A 21,177-nucleotide genomic window follows, 5' to 3' on the forward strand; every position below is an offset into this window, starting at 1 on the left:
TCACAGATATACACACAAGTGATGCGTCTAATCTTGAATAATGAAAGCTGTCAAAAATGCCCAAGAAGACTTTGCTAAATTTTTTGCTAGTTTCATACTGTATTGAATATTTTAAGTTATTCGTAAGCACATATATTCATACCACTTTTTGAGAGGAATTATTTTACAGAGCTGAAATCTAATGAAATTAAACCGCTGTAATATTCACTAAACATTTTCTGGAGCCAGGTTCCCTGTGTGGTCACTGTGTGATTCTACTTTAAGGAGAAGAGGAGGAGACAGAATTAAACCTTATCCAGAAATCTGACAAAAATCAATATCCATAAGACCAAGTTTTAAGCTCATTACCTTAGAGTGCAGTATGTTACACAAGACAACCAGAGAAGCCATGCACTATAATCACATTCTGTGACAGATGAATATTTCTGGTACAGAATGGAAATAGAATAGAAAACAGTTCTCCAACTACAAAGAGCAGGTTTTCATAAGACTCACTCCCTGAAAGACAATTGGCACCATTCCACTATAATATAGAGTTAAAATAGATCTATGGTGAGACAATTAGCACATCAAGATTTGGTGGGTGCTTTAACACAGGAAATGTTGCTCTGTCAAGAAGGAGGGTGAGAGACTACAAAGTATAGAGACAGTGTGTGCGAGAGAGAGACATGTTATATCTGAGACGAGCTCAAGGGACAGAGAAAACTGTTAAAACAAAGAAAGGTGGAAAAGATAAAGAGATCAAGGGTCTATGCTACCAGATGAGAGGGAAACTGTTGGCCTGTCTCCATCAGTAAATCGTGTCTTGTGTCTCGTGTGTGTGTGTGTGTGTGTGTGTGTGTGTGTGTGTGTGTGTGTGTGTGTGTGTGTGTGTGTGTGTGTGTGTGTGTGTGTGTGTGTGTGAGTGAGTGAGTGAGTGAGTGAGTGAGTGAGTGAGTACATCTGCATTTTTGAAATGTGTGATTAATGTCCCTCTAAGACCGCGGAGACCCCATGGTGAGAGAAAACGCCTGAGGGGTTAATATTAACTCTCTCTTCTTCTTTCTCTCTTTCTCCTACACACACACACACACACACAGACACACACACACAGACACACAAAGAGCTACAGTATTTAGAAAAATAAATAGCGCAATTCAAAAACTTGTACAATATACATGTATGTATACTACAACAAGTCCACTATAACCAGGCACAAAAACTCCCTTTTCTTTGAGACTGATTGAGATAAATGTGGGATCACACACACACACACACACACACATATATATATAAACACACATCATAGACAAGAAAAATTTTTGACCATCTTACTCAAAAGATGATTTTAAACTACAATCCACACACACGCTGAAATAATGTAGCTCATCTATCTCTGCCTCGTCGGTCTGTCTCACACTCACTCTCTCTATCTCTCACACACACACACACACACACACACACACACACACACACACACACACACACACACACACACACACACACACACACACACACACACACACACACACACACACACACGTATAATCCCTCATGAAAGACCTCAGGTAATCTCCTTCATTATATGTCTGGCCTCCATGCAAAAGACATGCAAAACTAAATATGAAAAAGGTACCATTCAACACAGTCAAGTTTGGAACAACAATCTGTAATCTGACACTCTACTGCATTTTCTGATGTCTCACTCGGTCAGGATAAAACATTTTAACTACTGGTGACAAAGCCTAACCACAACAAAGAAGGTCACCTGATCAGACAGAAAATGCTGATATGTACAAATAAATGTTTCCATTAGATTCAACAACGTCACAATCAGTGTCTTATGTAGAAGCTTTAACATCCACCTCCCAGAGGAAAATAACAAAAAACTACAAACACATACTGGCATTGCAATAAAATATATAAATATCAGTGTCAGACTTAATGATCATTTTAATTATTGGTCATCAGATAAAAGCGAGTATATGAATAATAATCCTGATCTATATCCTTCATCTTAAAGCATAAAAAGCCAAAATATAAGTACAATGGCTTACATTTTTACCAGTGATACAGCTTTCCCAACTTTACCAACCATTTCAGCTGGAAGAATGTGAGCAACTACATTAGAAATATTCTATTCAAACTGTGTAGTTGAAAAAATAAGTTTTCAAAGAGGTTGATCAATTTGATAAATGAACCAGTCATGGTAGCACGCAGAGAGTTCTCTTTTGTTTCCAGAGTGGGAAAGATACCAGGTAAGGCTGGTTCTCAGTGGACTTCTTAAGCCTAAGTTGAGTCTCACTTGCAGACGTGGCTTTTAAATTCTACCTGTTTCAATTGGATTGGTAGATTCCAAACATGATCCAAAACCTTGACACTAACCATTTTTAACCTAATATATTTGCTTGGTCAAGTTTGTCTAGGCCAGTACACAGCGTGGAAAGCTCAATTCAGAACAAAACAAAGTCTCACACTGGAATGGCACATGAGGTACAGCTTTCCTACTAAGCAAGACTGCCCCCTTGTGTGTAACAATAATAATGACATCAGTTCTATGGACACTCAAGATAGAATAAAAAAAATTATAAACAATTTTGAATTTTTTCTGCTGTTCGTTTATTAATTTATCTTCAATCCATCCATCCCTCTCCCTTAGTATTATTCTATTAACATCTATTCCAAGTAGTATACTGTTAGTATTGTTGTTTGTATTATGTTATTAAATAAACTCCAGCCAGTGGACATAATTCAAAACCACCACAAATAAACCATATCTTACCGGTCATCTTGTATCCGCTGGCAGCTAGCTGTCCTGCCATATACTCTCCATCTGAGTTGTTATGACTGCAGCCCCACGTTTTCATCCAGATTTTTTGGGTGCCAGGGATAAAACTAAAAACAACAATAACAACATTGAAATATGATGTAGTCATATGAGGTGTGGAAATGATAAATTCTATGTCTAAAACTCCTCAATCAAAAGCCTATATGTATTGCCTAAATGTAGTGAGACATACTTTTAGGGTACTTTTACACCTAACCTGTTTGGTCTGGCTAAGCAGACTAATCAGGATTTTGTGACAGAAGATGTGATGTGATGTGATGTGATGTGATGTGACACTAGCTGTCCAATCAACAAGTTACTTTTAGTCCACATATGGCTTCATGTTTACATATCTGGGTTCATTTGTAAACATGTAAACATGAAATAGACCAGAACCAAAGGGCAAAAATATATAAGATTTTTCTCTGGTCTAGACCATCTGAAACAAACTACAGGTATGAAAGCAAAGTTACTGTTCATCTTTACCAAATTAAAAAGCTTTACAGAATAATCTGCACATTGCACTATTATAAAAAACGTAGTTTTGCAGTGTTTTGCTTTGATACTTCTTTGACTAAACTAACTAAATTAAATTGAGCAAATGTTATACATAACATCATGGACCTTAGATTTTCTCACAATTTATTCAGTATTAGTAACTTCTTATCATCAAGACAATTCATTAGATTAACAAAAATCTTGAAATTAAGACACTGGTTGCAATAGCATCAGTTATCTGAACTCAGGGGAGCTGATGTATTGTCAGTTCTCCATCTTCTAAGGGACCTACTGGGAATTCCTAATTTAATTACCCATCATCAGCATTAAACATGTTGTATACAAAACAATATCAAAATTAACTCACATCATCAACTACTGTACCACTTCATCAAACAAATCACATACCTATCAGCTTGGAGCTCCTCATTGCTCAGCTCTTTTTTCTTCCTGGACCTCGGTATGATGCTCTTTCTAGCAGACTGTCTTTCGTGAGGAGTGGGGTCGGTAGAAGACACCATGTCCTCAATGTCATCAATCAGAGAGTCACAGGCGGACGGCATGCTGGTCTGAAAAAGAGACAGAGCCCCGGTCAGCACAGTATTATCCTAGAGACTGTCTCATATAGGTGAGACCTATGAGTAGTCAATTAGACCTTGTTTGCCAAAAACAGATTGTTGAAATTGACTTTTGAAGATATCTTTTATCAGTTATTACATAAAGCAATGTAATAAAACAAAATAATTCAATAAAGCATAGTTAAATTAATTAATTGACTGTCACTTACTTTATGCCAAAAGTCTGGGCAACAGCATAACATTGTGTTATGTGATAGGACCTTTGAATTGCTGGAGTCGAAGAGTTGCTGAAATTGCTTGGCTAACAGTGAAAGATAAATATGACACGTACTACTAATAATCAGTTACGTTTTGTTTCCAAGTGCAACAAGATTAAAAAATATTACATCACTGCAGTGAGGTGGCACAGCACAGCAGGGGTGCAAATAAAAGCTATTTTTGTTTTTGACTAATCTGTTGATTATTTTCTTTGTTTGGCCTATAAAACCAACAAAAATGACCATCACAGCTATCAACCAGGGCAATTTCATCAATCTCTTTGTTTTTTGCATACCAACAGTCCAAAACCCAAAGATAAAGATGCAACATATTTTCACATTTGAGAAGATGAAAGGTGTTTTTTTTTTCTCTTGCATGAAAAATTACTGAAACAATTAATTGATTACCAAAATAGTAAATTTCTATTTAGAGTTGCAGCTCTATCATAGTATAATGAAAACTATTGAAAAAAACAAAATGCACAAGTATCAATAAACTATGGTTTAATTCCAGAGCAGGGTGCCGAGAATTTCATTAAGTTTGATAATAAGGGAATCAATTTAGATATGTATCTCAAGTACTTCGTACCGGTGATTAAAAACAAGATGCAGCATGATAGTTTTCTCTATGTTAGTGCTGTGTTGGCTATTTACTGTTAGGTTACATGGAATACGTGGAACCTATTTGCTGGTGATAATGTATCTACTAACAGCTGAAAGCTTGATATATCTAAACATACAGAATGCAGTGTTTGGATAAATGTTTGAATTTAGATTTAGTTTTATTTTGTAAATGCAGTTTATGGTGGTAATGCCAGAGTAATTTAATAAGGTAGTACATGTTAAATTCACATGACACTGTCATTCTGAGTTTTTGGGGTTCTTTTGCCAATTGTCTTGTGTGGCCTGTCCTCTTCCAGGTCACCACGGTGGATTGGAGGCCGTGTGACGCGGGCACCAGTTAGCAATGTATTGCCCTGCTCAGTCGTCCTCTTCACGTATATTTTATATAATTTACTTGTATCAGATATTCTGTCAATGAAATTCATGAAGTGTGATTTTGTTGTTTTGTTCTGTACTGTACATGCAACATCTATTGTATGTATGTCCGTCTGTCCTAGGGGAGAGGGATCGCTCCTCTGTGGCTCTTACTGAGGTTCTACCATCTTTTTGTCCCCTGTTAAAAGGGTTTTCTTTTCAATATGGCAAGGTTTTCCTCGCTCGAATTAAGGGTCTAAGGACAGAAGATGTTGTTCATTGTACAGATTGTAGAGCCCACTGAGACAGTGTGACTGATTTTGGGCTACATAAATAAAACTGATTTGATTTGACATTTAATTTTAAAAATGCTGCATAGTAAATTGCCAGCACGCTCAATGAATATGACATGGTCATGCTGCTTAGACTAAAGCACCTGTGTCCACTGACACACCTGAGTTAATTAGGTCTTCCATATGTGGACAAATCTTAACTTCTTACCAACAGAGATTTTGGTTAAGAAGCTTCGTCTTTTCAACTGTCTCGTCTCAGTTAGTGTTTTCTCATTCTTCTAGCTGCCACTGCTTTCTCAGCAGTGAAACGCAGATTTCATTATTCAATCGGATTCATCTCTCATTGAAAAATACCACAGAAAAAAAAGCTAGTAAGATGCATGATGAGTTCCAGTGAAACAACAAAAAAAACTTGATGAGTGGAGGCCAGGGAGAGCCAAGTCAAGCAGCAACCCAGCTGCTTAGATGTTTAACCTTTAACGTTCATATGCATTCAATACGTTTGCTACACTTAAGTTAACATACTACTATGTTTGCCGTATGAACTTTATTAAAATTAATTTTGCTCTCTTACTTAGAAGGCGCGAGCCCTAAAGAGCTTACCCCTGACATGGCCCCTGTCATCGTTGCTGTTGTTGACAATGACGCCACATTAAAAGGTAACGTTAGCTGATCGCGCTACATAATTACCGGTATAGGTAACACCTGCGTAACTGCGTAGTTAACCGTTTTTTTGAATTAGCTTAATTTAACAGAGTTACGTTTAAGTTATATTAACCTACAATACCTTGCCGTTGTAATATTTTCACCTATAATCTAACCGCATACGAAAGCTAGGTGACAAACATTAACTTCGACTGATACAAACAAGAATCACCTGTGAGAATGTTTGATTTGATATACATTGCAACCTGCATTTTCTTGGGTAACATAGAAAAGCTAGCTATTAGCTTCGCTAGCCTCATTAGCTAACTCTATAACCCACGTGTCGCTTGTTTTGGACAGGCAGACGCGTCCACATACTGTATAAATCCCTTACCTGCGTCGCGATGTGGTTATTAGTTCGGACAACTACGAATTCCGAGGAAAGGGTGTTGTAGAAATGGAAAAAAATATTCTTTACACCATCAAAACACACACAGCACAACTCTCATGCCGCCATACTTGTGCGTACATACGGTAGGCGAAGAGGGACATACTAGACACATGTGCTCTACACGTCAGGGGAGCGAGTAATGTATCGTGTAACTATATTTTCAGACATACTATGATCGACGATATATGGATAATTCAAAATACTGCCGATTTTATCTTTCAGCAGTACTGGCAACCAATGTATTCATTCCCTGATGTTTCCCTGTACTTACTTTCCACTGCAGTGCAAAATCATCCTTAAAAAAAGACATCAGAAGCAAAACATGTTCATATTTATATTGCCTTTATTCAAATTTTCAATTACAAACACCCAGAGTACAAAAACAAATCCATTTATCCCCCCCTCCCCCCACCCCCAACAAATACATCTCAAATTCCTCATTTAACAGATGTTAAAGAAACTTGTGTAACTGAGCACACATCAAAAATCATCACATTAGTTTACCTTAAACATTCAACAGCACACCGATACTTTCACCCATGCGTTCAAATTGCAAAAAAAAAAAAAGTAATGTGATATTACAGCTCTTTTTCTCTTTTTTCTGTCATTAGTGGAAACAGGCAGCAATATTATACTTTTACAGTCAATTCTTCCTATCAAATAGTTAATTTTTTACATACCTTTACAGAATATTTATGGATCAGTATATTGTATTTGGTAACAGCTGAAGAACAACCATAAGAAAATAGCAGGAAAAACAGTGCTGTTTCAATCTCGACTATAGTTAACACCACATTTAGCCTAATGACAACTTTCTGTAAGGTCTAATCACACATTAGAAATGAAGGAGCTGTAATTTTAAGAGTCACCCATAATACATTTTCAGACTCACTGGCAATGACACTAGCTTTAGCGGTGCATTAAAATCACATTCCATTAGAAACCTTGGAAATGTACAATCTTTCCAAAAAATCATGTGTCCATCATGTAAAAGTGGATAAAATATTGTGACCAGATTCTGGTCTCTTGAGATGGAGGAAAATATAATTATCCATGTAAATGGTCTAAGAAAATAGCACAGCTGTGGTTAGTGAACCAAATGGGGAAAAATATTGAGCTCGACTTTTCCATAAATACATATAAAATACGCTGGAATAAATAGGCCTGTAGGGGAATTGTGTTCTGCGAATCCTGGTGAGATTCTGGTTCAGTGGTGTGTAGATAGCAACGTCTCCTAATGACCAGTAAAGGGAAGATAGGCTTACTGTGAATGAATGACTGCATGCATGCATCATTAAATGTGTGCTACTTTTTAGGTCTAAGAGATGCTCGGCATTTAACAAAAAAAAAATTTTTTTTTAAAGAAACTAAATAACTTATGGAAAATATCAAAAAGAAAAATATTGCAATTATTTGTCCACTTTTCTATCCGTCAAATGTGCACCCCATTATTCAAATTCAAGATGCATGAGACTGGTTTAAGAGCAAAGGCATACTCATTAATGTATCAGGGCATGAGGGGAATCCAGCACACGTCAAAACAGAAAAGTGCGATGTAAGTTCCAACATCACAACGAAATAATACGAGGGTAATTTCTATGACAAAAGGGAATTTCAAAGACTCATACACACTATGGCATTTACCTCTATGCCCCTATGACTATTGTCCAACATTAAGTGGGAGGTAGCCTACAGTACCTTGTGCACTGAAAAAATTAGAAAACTGTACATCAATTTACACATGGCAGGCTTACTCTTTAGCAAGCATCATCTTTGACATAACTCACACATGCTGCACACGCAATTACTCCAAGCGCACATCAATCAGGTCGGGGAAAAGTTAACACTAACAGCAGCAATATTACCCGCGGCCGCAGGTTCCTCTAGTTTAAAAGCCAGGGTTTCAGACACAATGTTTGCTTTTTGTCATCATCAGGGATGTAAATCAAACAGAAGAAGATATGACTTGAAAAGCAACAGGGCTCCCAAGACCTAGCAGAAAAAACAAATCCCATTCTTCTGGCTCTTAGTTCACCAAGTCCTGTAGCTGGGTTTTCTTGACTAACCACCATTTAAAGATTCAGAGGCCCTGGACAAGTCATGACAGTATTAACCACACCTAGTATAACACTTGGCTTGGATGCACTGAATTTGCTCCAATTACAAAACAGGTCTATTTTTCTTTCCTTTTTCTCATTTTTCTTTTTTTCTTATTTTTACACATCCTGAAGGAAAAAAAGCCCTTCATTACAAGCAGAAGCCTACATTAGTGGCTATTTGGCCTCTTGTTGCTTAGCTGGCCGTGATATCATTAGTTATTTCTACAGTATTAAAATCCATTAAAATTCAACACTTATTAAACCTAAAAAGACTAATACACACCTATGCTTTATCCTACACTGCTTTCAGTACACACTGAGTGGGCCCATGTGCACCATTAAGTGGTTCAATGTCATATTTTTCTGATTCGCTCAAACCACAGTATATTTCACAGCACACAGTCTAAGTGAGGAGATTAGGGGGAGGTTTGGTTATGGCAGCTTCTGCTGATGAAAATGGAGGGTATAGGCAAAAAGCAGCAAGAAAGTTTGGGCGTTGCATTCACAGAGTATCAGTAAGAGTATGAGTCAGTCTGCACATCATGTGTGCCAACAGGCCAGATTTATACAAGTACATGTGGTGTTTTTGCTTAAGCCCATACTACCCAGGTGTGATGACTTTTTTGTTTGCACTGTTGGCATACGGCTCATGTAATGTTTAACATCACAATATCTGTTCCCATATTGAACATTTTTATATTCATTAAACTGTACATTTCTATGAGGCATACAAAATGTGACTGTGTCCGCAGATTCAGTTGATAACCAGCAAATCAGACAACAGGTAACAGAGGTCTCTTTTAACCATTAAACCGTTTTTGAAAATGGAGGATGTAGTATGAGAGTGAAACAGATTCTGTGCCATATGGCTTACCTTTATGTAAATATTCTGTAAACTTTAAGCCCTTGTGTACAACTGTCTTCGTTTAGACCACTGAGAGGACACACATATTTTCCTTGCCATTTAGTTTCCTTTAAAACTAGATAATTAGGTCATGTGCACTCAATAACAGTATATGGACTTCCATGCAGCTCTCAGTACATCCAAATAGTGCTTCAATGTATAAAAATACTCATACTCTTAGTAATTTTATGACTACAAGCCCAAATAGCACAATAGGTAACCTGACAGGTGTCTATCCTAACATAATCGTAGACGTGAATGCTGTGCACCCAAATTGCCACTGTCTTTTTATATTCATTTAAATTTTCTAAAATTTTCTTCACTTGTACACAAAATGCCTCCTTAACAGTCAGCATCACAGATCATTGGTGTATAAGAACACAATCATTGAGAATCTCCTCAGCCCCCACAGCGCTTGGCATTAACACATCTTAAACTCTTAGATATGTCTAAGGATAGGTTACCTGGATGAATCCCTGGAAATACAGATCAACCTCACACTTTCCTTGCCAAAAAGCAGATTTCCAGGGCTATCAAATCCTCATATTTACTAATCCTTTAAGATTTGAATAGTTTTCCTCTTTCCTACTCTTGAGCATTCAAGGGATGGCTTTGGGTGATCATATCTGTGCATCTGAGGGGCATTTATACACATGGATTTTTTGCTGCATCCAACCCAATCACCCAATGTGGTGTTAATGCCAGGTGGTATGGTTTTTTTTTCCCTTCGATCTGTTCTGTCTCAGTACAGTGATGTGAACCTTGCGTCATATAGAGAGGTGGATGCCCTTCCCCCCCACATTTATACTGGATCAATCAGGGAGCAAAGGCCTTCAGATGTCCCAGAACTCCCAGCTACACTGGAGGCCTTACATAGCCTGAGAGAAAGAGTAATAGATACGTCTTCACACTGACCAGTCGTGTCTTTGTGTGAAATCATGCATTATCTCTCACACCATGAAGGAACATGGCATATAGTCCCATTGGGACTGAAAAAGCCCTCAATGTTTAATTTCCATCTATTTAGAATTGACTTCAACTAACTACACAGTCAGTCACAGGTATTGAAAACCCTCACTGATTCTCCATCTCTCGCCCATGCACAATATCTGAAATTTCTATTACCTAATGCTAGCTGCACAGGAGATCATCCAGGCCAAGAGATGGCATTTTATCAAAGTCACAGGCGTCAAACAAGTCGCTGATTCCCTGGTCATCTCCCAAACCTAAAAGATAATCATCTTGGTCCATAAGAGGAGGCCCAAGGTTTAAGAAAGGCCCAAGAGCTGAGGGGATCTGGTCTTCTGTCTGCTGGAGAAGACTGGTGTAAGGGGACGAGATGGGGGAAAGAGTAGTGACGGAGACAGCTGAGGAAGAGGCAGGTGGTACCAGGGAGGGGCTGGGAGAGGCGTTTGTGCAGCTGGGATCTGTATAGGAAAAAAGAGTTGACAAGGTTATTATTTACAAATAGCTAAAGAAACAATCAAATCCTTTAGGCCAAAAGAGCAGCCATGTTGACTAAATTTCAAATTTGATCAAAACACCTATCATGGCCTGATCCCCAATGGTTTCTTTTCTTTGAAACATACAAACTTTCTTCATTTAACATTCAAGTCAAAAAAGCACATGCAAATCTCTCTATGAATAAAGATGTCAGTGTTGTAAACTTTTTTATTTGTACTGGGTTCTGAAAAAATTCACACCTTTACAGACATATAAATGGTGATGTTGCTCGGTCTGTTGTCGAGACCAAATGACTGTCGATCCACAGACTTTTCTTCTAGCATATTTTCAAAATGTGTAAAGTGTTGTGTTGTTCATGACAAGATACAAAATACAGTACATCATAAACTAGTCACCAAATTCCCATCAGTTTAAGCAGATTTTCACACTTAATGTTAACATGCTAACTTGAAGTGTTGTAGTCAAAGTGGGCAAAAAACCTTGCAGTAGAAACTTCATTAAGTTGAATATAAATCTGACTAAGTTGTGTCTTTATCTTCAACAAAAAGGTGGAGCAAAGTCAAGACAGACTCTCCATGTATAAACATTCTGCTAACCAATGTCTATCTGAGACAAACCTTGAAGGACTTTGAGGAATGGCGAGTTCCCATTGATGTCCATGTTGCCATTTTTTACAGGACTCCTGGGATCGTTCTCCTCATCTGGGCACAGCAGGACTTCTATAGGACCCTTTGTGCTGGTCAGATGGATGGACAAACTCTGCAGAGAGGAAAACAAATAATGAGTTCCAAGAAAAAAAACTGACTGCACTTGATTTGAAGGATGGACAAACTCCAGTGAAAGATAGAGACTAGTAGTTTATATATATACGCACGGGTCTGTACATGTGATGGTGTACTAAATAAATGGTAAACTCAATGCAGCGTGAGGTAGATTTGTTTCACCAGGCATTTGGGGGTAGTATCTGAGGGTGCACTCACACTTGGCCCAGTTGCTCCGTACCGTGCCAAAGCACGATAGTCCCTCCTCCCCAGTCCCGCCGCTGGCCTGCACTCACATTGATCCGGCCCCAACCGGGCCTGAGCACGGTTACCTCTTGTACATACCTCATCACGTCATAATGCGACACACCTGACTTTACGTCATCATAAGGCGTCCTTTAGTTTACAAGAAGTGCGGTCACAGCACAATGGAGAACAACACTGAGAATATGACTGTAACTTTACTGACTTTGGATTTCTTGATTATCTAAGATGGTGGCGATTATATGCCGTGTCCACGTTGCATACCCGTGCTTGTGCTCATGCATGAGCAACTGTACTGACTGTACATCTTCCAAACGTGCCAGAGCCAAGAAAGTGTACCGTGCTTGAGGTACGGTACTGAGCACTCACACTAGTCAAACAAACTGGTCTTTGGGGGTCAAACGTGCTTGGGCATGGTACGGATTGCATAGTGTGAGAGCACCCTTTGTGTGTGGGACTGTGCCCTTAGTCATTAAGGGCGCACAAAAGCAGACGTCCATTGTCTGTCCGTGCGGAATTTAGGCAGTGCAGGATGTGAGGCACAAGGAACTTGGTTCACTGGTTTGTAGTCCATTTGAGGGGTCAACCACACACACATCTTTCCTATTGCCAGTCAAAGTTCACCAAAGTTGAACTCTGTGTGAAGCCATGATGCAAATTTGCTTTGCTACCGCAAAAGTCTATTGCATGAAAAACTCTCAAGGGTTCACCTGCAATCTATACAGCTGTTGCATTTATGTTGGAAGCAATGCTGTGACTGTTTAACAGGTGTCTGAGCAGATTCGCTGTGCCGTACTTGCTGGACTTCGTCAAATTTTCCACACTGTAAAAGCTTTGTTACAGACTACCATGTCACAGACCCATTGCTTGGTTATCTTTTCTTATATTCGGGTAAGATCAGAAGTGAATTTTCCGGATATGTCCGACAGTTTCTTTAAGGGAACATCTGGAAGCAGACGTTTCATCAAGATCACGGATGACAGACCCAGCTTGTGTGTTTCTGTGCTTTTACCTCATCTGGGTCTGGTACTTCTAGCTTGGTGTCTGTGGGCGCTTTGACGACAATAACGGTCTGGTCTCTGAGGTTTCCCAGCTGTTTTATGTCTTGGTACGTTACATAGGCATATGTGGAGAGGAAGGCGTTAAAGAAATAGCACTACAATGTCAGTATATGTAACATACATGTATGTACAAGCCTGAAAAACACTCGCTGCATGGTGGCAAACCTCCAAACTGCTAGTGATTGCTGTAACACACATCTACACATGCTCATGTCGTAAGCTAGGTGATTAAATCTGATTTTACTATTCTAAAAACTCAGTTCGCTCAGTCACTCAATATTGAAGTATCATCACTGATTCACTATGAGCAGAATCATCCAAAAAAGCATACAAACAAATTTATACTGACATCGATTTTGCAGTGTTTACCTGCAGAATTATGAGAACATACTATAGTTACAGAAAGTTTTCTTGCTAAAGTAAAGTAGCCAAGAATTATTTAAACTTTTGGATGACGTATCAACTAACAACAAAAGGATATTTCTGGTTGCTTGGCAAGTCGCTCATGTGTCTCATATCCAGGCTGCATCTCTGGATGAGCTGTTCGAGCCTCTGTTCTTCTTCTCCGAGAGCAGAGACCTCTGCCGTGAGTCTCTGTCTCTGGCTCAGTGCCCCCTCTACCTCCAACAGACTACAGCCCCTGTGAATGGAGAGAGGAGTGAGAAGAGTGTGAATTAAAACAGATTTTGTACTCTTCACTTGCCCATATATAATGGTCTCTTACTCAAAGTTTCAAATATTTGGCAGGAAAATATTTAGGTTTCAATACGTAGGTGATATTGTTCATGTGAGCAGATATTGCAGAGAGCACAGGTGCTTAAGGCCTATTCCTAAACTGCGTGTGCTCTAAGCATTTACTGACAAATGACGGTTTAATTAAAATTTGCAGGCTTGAGTGTAGCACAGTCAGATATCCTCAAACTTTGATGTGGCATGTGTGCATGCAGTCACCTGCCTTCCTGTGCTCTACAGGCCAAGGAAAACAATCTGTTCATAGGAGGGACCATTTGTAACATTTTGCCACACCAACTCAAGAAAAACCCAGAAAAGATTTTCTGAGCTTTTAAAGCTTCTTACTGCAAAACATTTAAGAAAACTTCGCACAAATACAGCGCTGCACAGTTAATGCTTTTGTGACATAACCTAGACAAATTATTAATTGCTGGTACAGCAATTTGATCAAGCTATGACTACTTTGCAACCGTGTCAGCTTGTAGAAATAAAAGCACAAAGATGGGCAAAAGAAGAGGTGAAAAGACAAGGAGCTCTGTACAAATAGACCTGGTCATGATGAGGGCTACGAGAGCCGAGTAAGGAAAGGAATGGGACAGTATGAAATGTGGAGAACAGAGGGATGAGGCACAAACTTGGAGGAACAGAGAGAAAGGGAAAACATCACATTCTCTTCTCAGATTTCATGATGAGATGCACTGCACAAACAGTATTACTTTTATAGGGTTTTTGGGTCCACAGGTTAGACATAACAAAGGCCTAAACCATGTATTTGAGTGAGAGTGAGAGAGAATGACCACTTACATCCATTGAATGTTGTTCTTTGATTTCTTCTTGATGAGGTGAATGCCTTCTAGTACATTGGTGATGTCATAGAGCCGCCTTTTCTGTACCTGAATGCAGAGGACACAGGTCTCATCAGTAACCCATATAGTAGGATATTTAACTGAAATCAAAAACTTTCTCAATGTTTTAAATGGATACATTTGTTTAAGATGTCACTTGTCAATCCTCTTTTCACAAGATTTGACAAGTGCAACAATTATTAGGCAGGTTTTTATTTCTTTACACCACCGCCGCCTTCTCTCTTTTTGTCAGTTTGGATATGAAATTACCTGCAAGGTTTCAGCAGCAAGGTTGAGGTCCAAAACACCATCAGAAGACTGAGCAAGAAGTTCCACAAACTTCTTTGTTAATAGGCCCAGGGAGGTGTCGTACCGAGTCTTCTCTGGTGGAGACTTGGGCGCTATTATGGAGGAAAGGTGGGGCGAACAGAGAAATAAAAGGACATTACAAAATATTTCAGCGGTAGATTTGATATTGACAAGTAAAGACAAAACTTTATATCAACCATTTAACTTGGTAACAGGAAGCCCAAATACATTTTGAGTTCATTCATGAAATCAACTCAATCACAGGACTCCTATACTCACCCGGACAGATTTAAGAACATGTAGTCCAGTATAAAATTGCCATGCCTTTTTATACTGGACTACATTTATAGGTTTGACAGCTGAAGCATGAATCGTGCTGGAAAAACAGCATCTAACTGTGTTATTTTCCGATCAGGAAATGTTGGAGCGAAATGACTCCATCAGTTATAATCAGATGGGAATGTGTGATTTACATCAAGGGGAGATCACGATCTATGTTACAGCTCGAACAAAGCATTGAAGTTAACTTTGATAATCGCCAGCTGGAAACATTTTACGTAAAGCACTGAGTTAAATATTCACCAGCTGGACTGGATTTTAATACAAATTGCTCAATGTTGATAAAATCAGTCCTTCCCATCACATGGTACAGCATTTTTTGTTGCATAGGGCCCCCGCATATCACCTGTCTCACCCTCCAATACATCCTGTGGCTGGAATCAACCACATATTACACTGCTGCAAAGTTTTGTTTGTTTTAATGGGGAATTCCTGTATTTTTAAACCTAGGCCCAATATTTACACCTCGCAACATTTCATAGGGAGACTTCTCCTCAAGCATTACTTGTGGTTCAGACAAAATGGATCTTATTATCTAACAATGAGGTCTATCTTTGAAGAATACGTTTCCATAATGTTGTCAGATACTTATGATTAACAACTTCAGCCCTTAAGTGGCAAAAACAAGCAACTTTAGTGGACATAACTTGCAACAGATTGCGTTGCCCCCTGAGGATTACGCTGCAGCCACCGCAGCCAGATGAGACTGGACCGATTCTAAAACTTTGGGTACGTACCGAATCACACCATATCATGTAAATATTGGGCCGCAGTTGAAAAATAGTTGAGTGGACTGTATGGGAGAACCATGCAGAGTAAAGAGAAAATCAAGGGTCATCTGAATGGGCATCTTGTTGGGTTGTTTTAAGTCAAGTTATATGATGGAGGTTAATAACCGCCACCATATAACAAAAAATATAAACCACATGGTATCTTTGAAAATAAGTCTTCATGCTACTACTTAAAGGTCCACTGTGCTAAGGCATATGCATGAATTTGGATGCTTTGTTATAATGAAAGGAAAAAAATACTGTTGAATACTTTTGGAAGTACTTTTCATTTTAGTATGATAAAAGAAACTTAGAATGACCCTGGTCAGGGGTTAAACACTGTTCTACTTTGATTAGTCCTATGTGTTCAGCTACCGGATACCGAGCATATTCTTTTTCCAATAACAGTATTAACTACCTGCATCAATGAGTTCCTGTGTATGAACCTTGGTGCTGACTCTTTCTCACACAGGATGAGCCTGAACCATTGTGCTTTAAAAATCTAAGTTACGTGTACAAACAGATAGCCCCCTATAACTTTCTGCCTCTTACTTCTGGGTGTCTTTAGCCTTGCCCCATTGGTCGCCGCGGTCCCTCCTCTGCCTCTTGGAGTCCTGGCTGGTTCCGACTGGTACTGGTGGTCTGAATCATCTAATGCCAACCGCCTTTTTGCCTAGGGGGGCAATAAAATACAGTTAACAGCAGATATGGGCGTTTTGGTCACTTGACTTTGAAGCCACCTCACAAGAAAAGATTCTTGATAAATTCATCATTACTTTTATCTCAACTATATCCAGTGCATTGCTATGCAAATTCCAGTGTTGCTTTTGTTTTGATCATGTGATCTGTGAGGATATCGTCTGATATGGAGCAGTCAAAAAGGCACCGTCAATAAAAAAGTTCAAGATGTTTTTTGTGAAAATTCCTATATATCATGATGAAACTCAGTCAGTCTAATGACGTGGCACAAAACCAGTGGTTGCGATTTATTTTATTAGCTCGCGGGCCAAGAAAAACCCACATAGCTTAGGAATGAGTCACACCTTTGGGTTTGATCACATTGCTGAACAATATGCCTGATCAAACCACAAGTATACATAGAGATACCAGATAGCCACATACACAGGCACTTTTGCCAATAGGTGATCGCAACCTACTGTCCAAGAAAGTAAAAATCAAGTCATTTCCTGTACCCTTACCATCCATTAATCATATATGAATAATAACGCCCTTTCTGAACAGCTGCTTTGGAGCTCATTGTGCATTTGGATCTCAACCACCATATTGAACCGCACATTCATCATAACTTCAAAGTTACAGGTTGTGAATGTCAAACCTGTCGCGACCAATCTCTCCTATTGAAGGAGTGCTGTAGCCTGACAAAAGGTGACGTATGATCATTATGAGTTGAGCAGTACTTGACATGTTCACTGTCCGCCTCATCGCCAAAGGAGTACTTGACACCATGTTTAGGTTGAGTGTTCAATACTTTTTCTATCACCGCCTTAAATTGGCATTCTAGTCATCATCACGGTTACACGGCATGGTGAATTAGTGAATAGCCTCTTCAACCAGGGAACCCTTGGACTTCTGTGTTGGCCAGAATCCATCCTGTCTGTTTTAGTGTCTTTGAGTAACACACCACCAGGGTGCTGGTCTACTGCATTTCCCTCTAAACCCTTACAAGGGGTTAAGTCAATTGACCCTCAGGAAATGGTATTAAATAAAGTATTTTAAGCATGGCAAACTTCATCTTTAATAGTTTCTCTTCCTTAATCTAGCCCAAGTCTGAGGAAGAATAACATGCCCTCTGTTGACAGTCAAAATGTCAGCCATTTTATATCAGCATGCAGCTCCCCCCCACCCCCCTGCCTGGTCATGGCTACAGCCTGAGATACAGAGGCTGGTTTAGTTCATGAAAGATGAATAGCCAGGAACAAACCAACACCCTGAATGCAGCTGAAACTATTTTGTGTGGTTTGTGCAGGTTGATATACAGGAAACGTGCAGTCAGCACTAAAGCAACAAAGTCGAGTTTCACTTTACTTGGCATGAAAGGCACCATAACGTTACACTTTATTAACACAAGGAAGGACATAAAACACTTGTGCAAAATTAAGGTCAAGGCCGACAACGAGTAATGCTGTCCTCTAATAATCAATACTGCTGCTAGCCTTGAAAGCTAATACATTTTCAAGCTTCATCCAAGTTGGCTTGCACGTTCAGAGACGACTGGGAGAAATATCTATCGAGTAGTTTCCAAACTGAAGTGAAGCTTTAGCTTCGTGTGAGCTCATGTCTTTGCAAGTTTAGCCCCTCGTGTCTTGTTACAAAGCTAAAAAATTCGCTAACTAAGAGCCAAGCAGCCTAACAATCCCCCCAACCCCCAAATTAAGACACCAACAGCAGCCACTAGGCCACCGCTAACGTTACTCATCTCTTACCAATATTTCCATCTGGCTGCAAGGGTGAAGCGGACTCAAAAGCACCATGAAGTTAGCATAGCACGCTATTAGATGACAGCTCTACGTTTCTGTAAATGCAAAACTAACTTAAACTCGTCGTTTGCTTCCCTACAGTCAACAACACATTTAACCAGCTCACTTGGGTAACTTAGCTAGCGGTAGTTAGTTAGCCACCTCGCTAGGTTGAGTCGTGGGAATGCCCTGGCTAAGCAGCTAACGTTAGCTGCCCGAACAACAAGCTCGGCTAGCCTAGCAAGCTAACATTTTGTCGTCTTTGTGGCTAGTTGTAGCAAGCCAAATGTGCTCAAATGAGCTGTATAAATGATTACCGGCGGTCTTCCCAGAGCGGGTCGTTGTCCTGCTCCGTTTGCTGCAGCTTGTTGTGGAGTTGTGTAAATGTTGTTTATCTGAGGTTCGGATAAACACACATTTGATGTCTGTGTAACGTTGCAAGGCGGTGGGGTGGTTATTATTTGGATAAACGTAGCGTTGGATTGACCAGGGTTTAAACGATCCGAGAGAGTTGTTAAAATGATATTATTGTCCAGAGGAGAGCCCCCAACCCCCGCTAAAATCACTTTGTCCGGAGCCGAGGAGATCCCTCTTCTCATCTTGCGTATTCGGGGTAACCCCTTTCTTGTCTCCGTACTTTCAAGCCCGTATGGCTGCTAATCCGTCGCAATAGTTACAAAAATAATCAGACCGAAGTAAAGTTGAGAGTCTGATTCATCGACTTTTGTAAAGTATTTTTCCTTAGGAAGGTGCATTTAGGCAGATGCAACGGATTAAAAAGTAGCGCAACTCTCGTTTCCCCCGACTAGAAATGGCTTCAGGAAACGGCCTGATGAATGAAGGGATACGGTTTACGCGCTCAAGAGCCCTCCCGCGAAACTCAGATTTCCCGGGAAAGTTTCAAACGGAATTTACATGCCAGACGCTATTGGTCCTTCATAGACGACTCCCCGCCCATATTACTGGCGTATCGACCAATAGCAGCTCAAGCTTCAGTGCGCCACGTGTTCATTGGCAGTTGTAAACAGGGGACGTCACCTGTCACGCCTTGCGTGTTCCCTGACAGGACGCTAAGCGGCGCAAGTGACCAATTGTGCTGAAGAGACAGGGTTAAGTGGTAAATTATGTACAAATGATCGACTCACTCTCTACATAATATTTTTATTATATTATATATATACTTCACATTAGTTTAATTTTGTTATTATTATCATTATGTATATTTACAAAACTATTTATTATTTTGATACTGATAAATACAGTAAATTCATGCCACAAGATTTTTGTCTGTTCAAGTTAACAGAATGAGCAAAGATGAGCATTTTCAGTCCTGACAAAATTTAGGACCCTTTTTTTTTATTATTTGTTTGTTTGTTTGTTTGTTTGTTTGTTTAAAAAGATGACAAGATCAACTTTGAGCATTAAATACTGACCTCCAAAATAATAGGTTGCTTTGCTCATTAATAATATTACATATATATTGTAATATTTTGGGCATTACACTCTATCACACAAATGTTTTCCCCCTTTATGAAAATCTTTGCTTATCTTATGTGAGGACTGTGTTTTTTTAAAACATTTGCAAATTTGTTTGTTTAGTGCTACTTTGTTCCTTGTCAGTGCTTCTAATTTTCAGTATACAGAATGTCAGGGTTAGGGGTTGTTGGACTTTGTCCTTTGATATGTCACTTTCTTTACATATGAACACATTTTTAATATTTCTGTAATTAACACACAACAGACATATTTAGTTCTATAAAACCATGATATATTATATGTATAGTATAAATATTAATGTATCTCTACCGATAAAAGTTTACATTCAGTGGTGGAATATAAGTGACTACCTAAGTACAATTCAGATGTATTTGTAATATATTTCCATTTTATGCAACTGTTTTCTCAAGCCATATAACACTTTTCGTATCACCATCATAGTAACCCACCTCATTAATAAGTCAGAATGCAATGTATACTCTAAATTGTTGTATTACGATATACAGGATGAAGAGAAAACCCTTCAGCGTGAGGATGCTGATCTTGACTTCTGACCTCAGCATTGAGTGGTACAAGAGAAGAGAAAACTCACTGATGAGAAACTATTGAATGCTGCTTTAATTGGAATAGAAAACATTAACATTCATGCTGAATTAATAGCTAGTGTTGCACTTTAAATGTCAGCCTTGCACTCACCCTGTGCGAAGTGCTCAGTTTGTTTCCAGAGAACCACTGAGAAAACTTGACATTTGGGCATTAATTATGACTCACAGTCACAGCATTAACCGACAAGGATTAATAGATGTTTATTTCCATATCACTGCTGCCCTGCAAACCCTACTATGGTCTCTGAGGGAAGAGCTCTCAGTCCTCTCACAGATGACCTTTCTTCGTACCCTCTGCAACACGCAATAATTCATTTATTTCAAGATAAGACTTGGACTCCCTCATATTCAAACTTTAAGAAACAAGGAGGTGCCCTATCATCCATTTTCATTCACAAAGTGACAATTTCTTACTATAATTTAATTCTACTCACTTGTTACCACCACAGAGCAGCAAACGTGATATACAGTTTTTGAATAACTTAAACACTGTTAGAAAGACTTGCAGTTCATATAGTTCAGGCTCAGCAGCCCCCCACAATTT

The 21,177-nt window shown here is 39.2% G+C and overlaps 2 protein-coding genes across 2 annotated transcripts in view; both read right to left on the minus strand.

Annotated features, from left to right (window-relative positions):
• cdkal1 (CDK5 regulatory subunit associated protein 1-like 1) overlaps positions 1-6,595 on the minus strand; it is a 239,293-nt gene extending 232,698 nt beyond the window's left edge. The window contains exons 1-3 of the mRNA XM_073485828.1: positions 6,450-6,595; positions 3,713-3,873; positions 2,762-2,874 (exon numbers count right to left, since the gene is read on the minus strand). Coding sequence (XP_073341929.1) covers positions 2,762-2,874; positions 3,713-3,867 — 268 coding nt within the window. The 5' untranslated portion in view covers positions 3,868-3,873; positions 6,450-6,595. The remainder of the gene's footprint in view (positions 1-2,761; positions 2,875-3,712; positions 3,874-6,449) is intronic.
• A 2,550-nt stretch (positions 6,596-9,145) lies between these two features.
• LOC141012663 (transcription factor E2F3-like) lies at positions 9,146-19,356 on the minus strand. Its single transcript, XM_073486192.1, has 8 exons — positions 18,849-19,356; positions 16,607-16,727; positions 14,907-15,037; positions 14,596-14,684; positions 13,537-13,699; positions 13,011-13,121; positions 11,591-11,732; positions 9,146-10,936 (listed from the first exon to the last, which is right to left on the minus strand). Exons 1-8 carry the CDS (start codon positions 19,128-19,130, stop codon positions 10,641-10,643), a joined length of 1,335 nt encoding a protein of 444 aa, XP_073342293.1. The 5' UTR covers positions 19,131-19,356; the 3' UTR covers positions 9,146-10,640.
• Positions 19,357-21,177: the final 1,821 nt, after the last annotated feature.

The sequence above is a fragment of the Pagrus major genome, chromosome 17, assembly GCF_040436345.1.
Source record: "Pagrus major chromosome 17, Pma_NU_1.0".
NCBI classification, from domain to species: domain Eukaryota; kingdom Metazoa; phylum Chordata; class Actinopteri; order Spariformes; family Sparidae; genus Pagrus; species Pagrus major.

Coding starts and splice junctions, on each gene's coding strand:
- LOC141012663 (XM_073486192.1), bottom strand. CDS start 19,130: ATGAGAAGAGGGATCTCCTCGGCTCCGGACAAAGTGATTTTAGCGGGG. Junction 16,728..18,848: donor CCGCTCTGGGAAGACCGCCG/GTAATCATTTAT, acceptor TTGCCCCCCTAG/GCAAAAAGGCGGTTGGCATT. Junction 15,038..16,606: donor AAGGCTAAAGACACCCAGAA/GTAAGAGGCAGA, acceptor CCTCCATAATAG/CGCCCAAGTCTCCACCAGAG.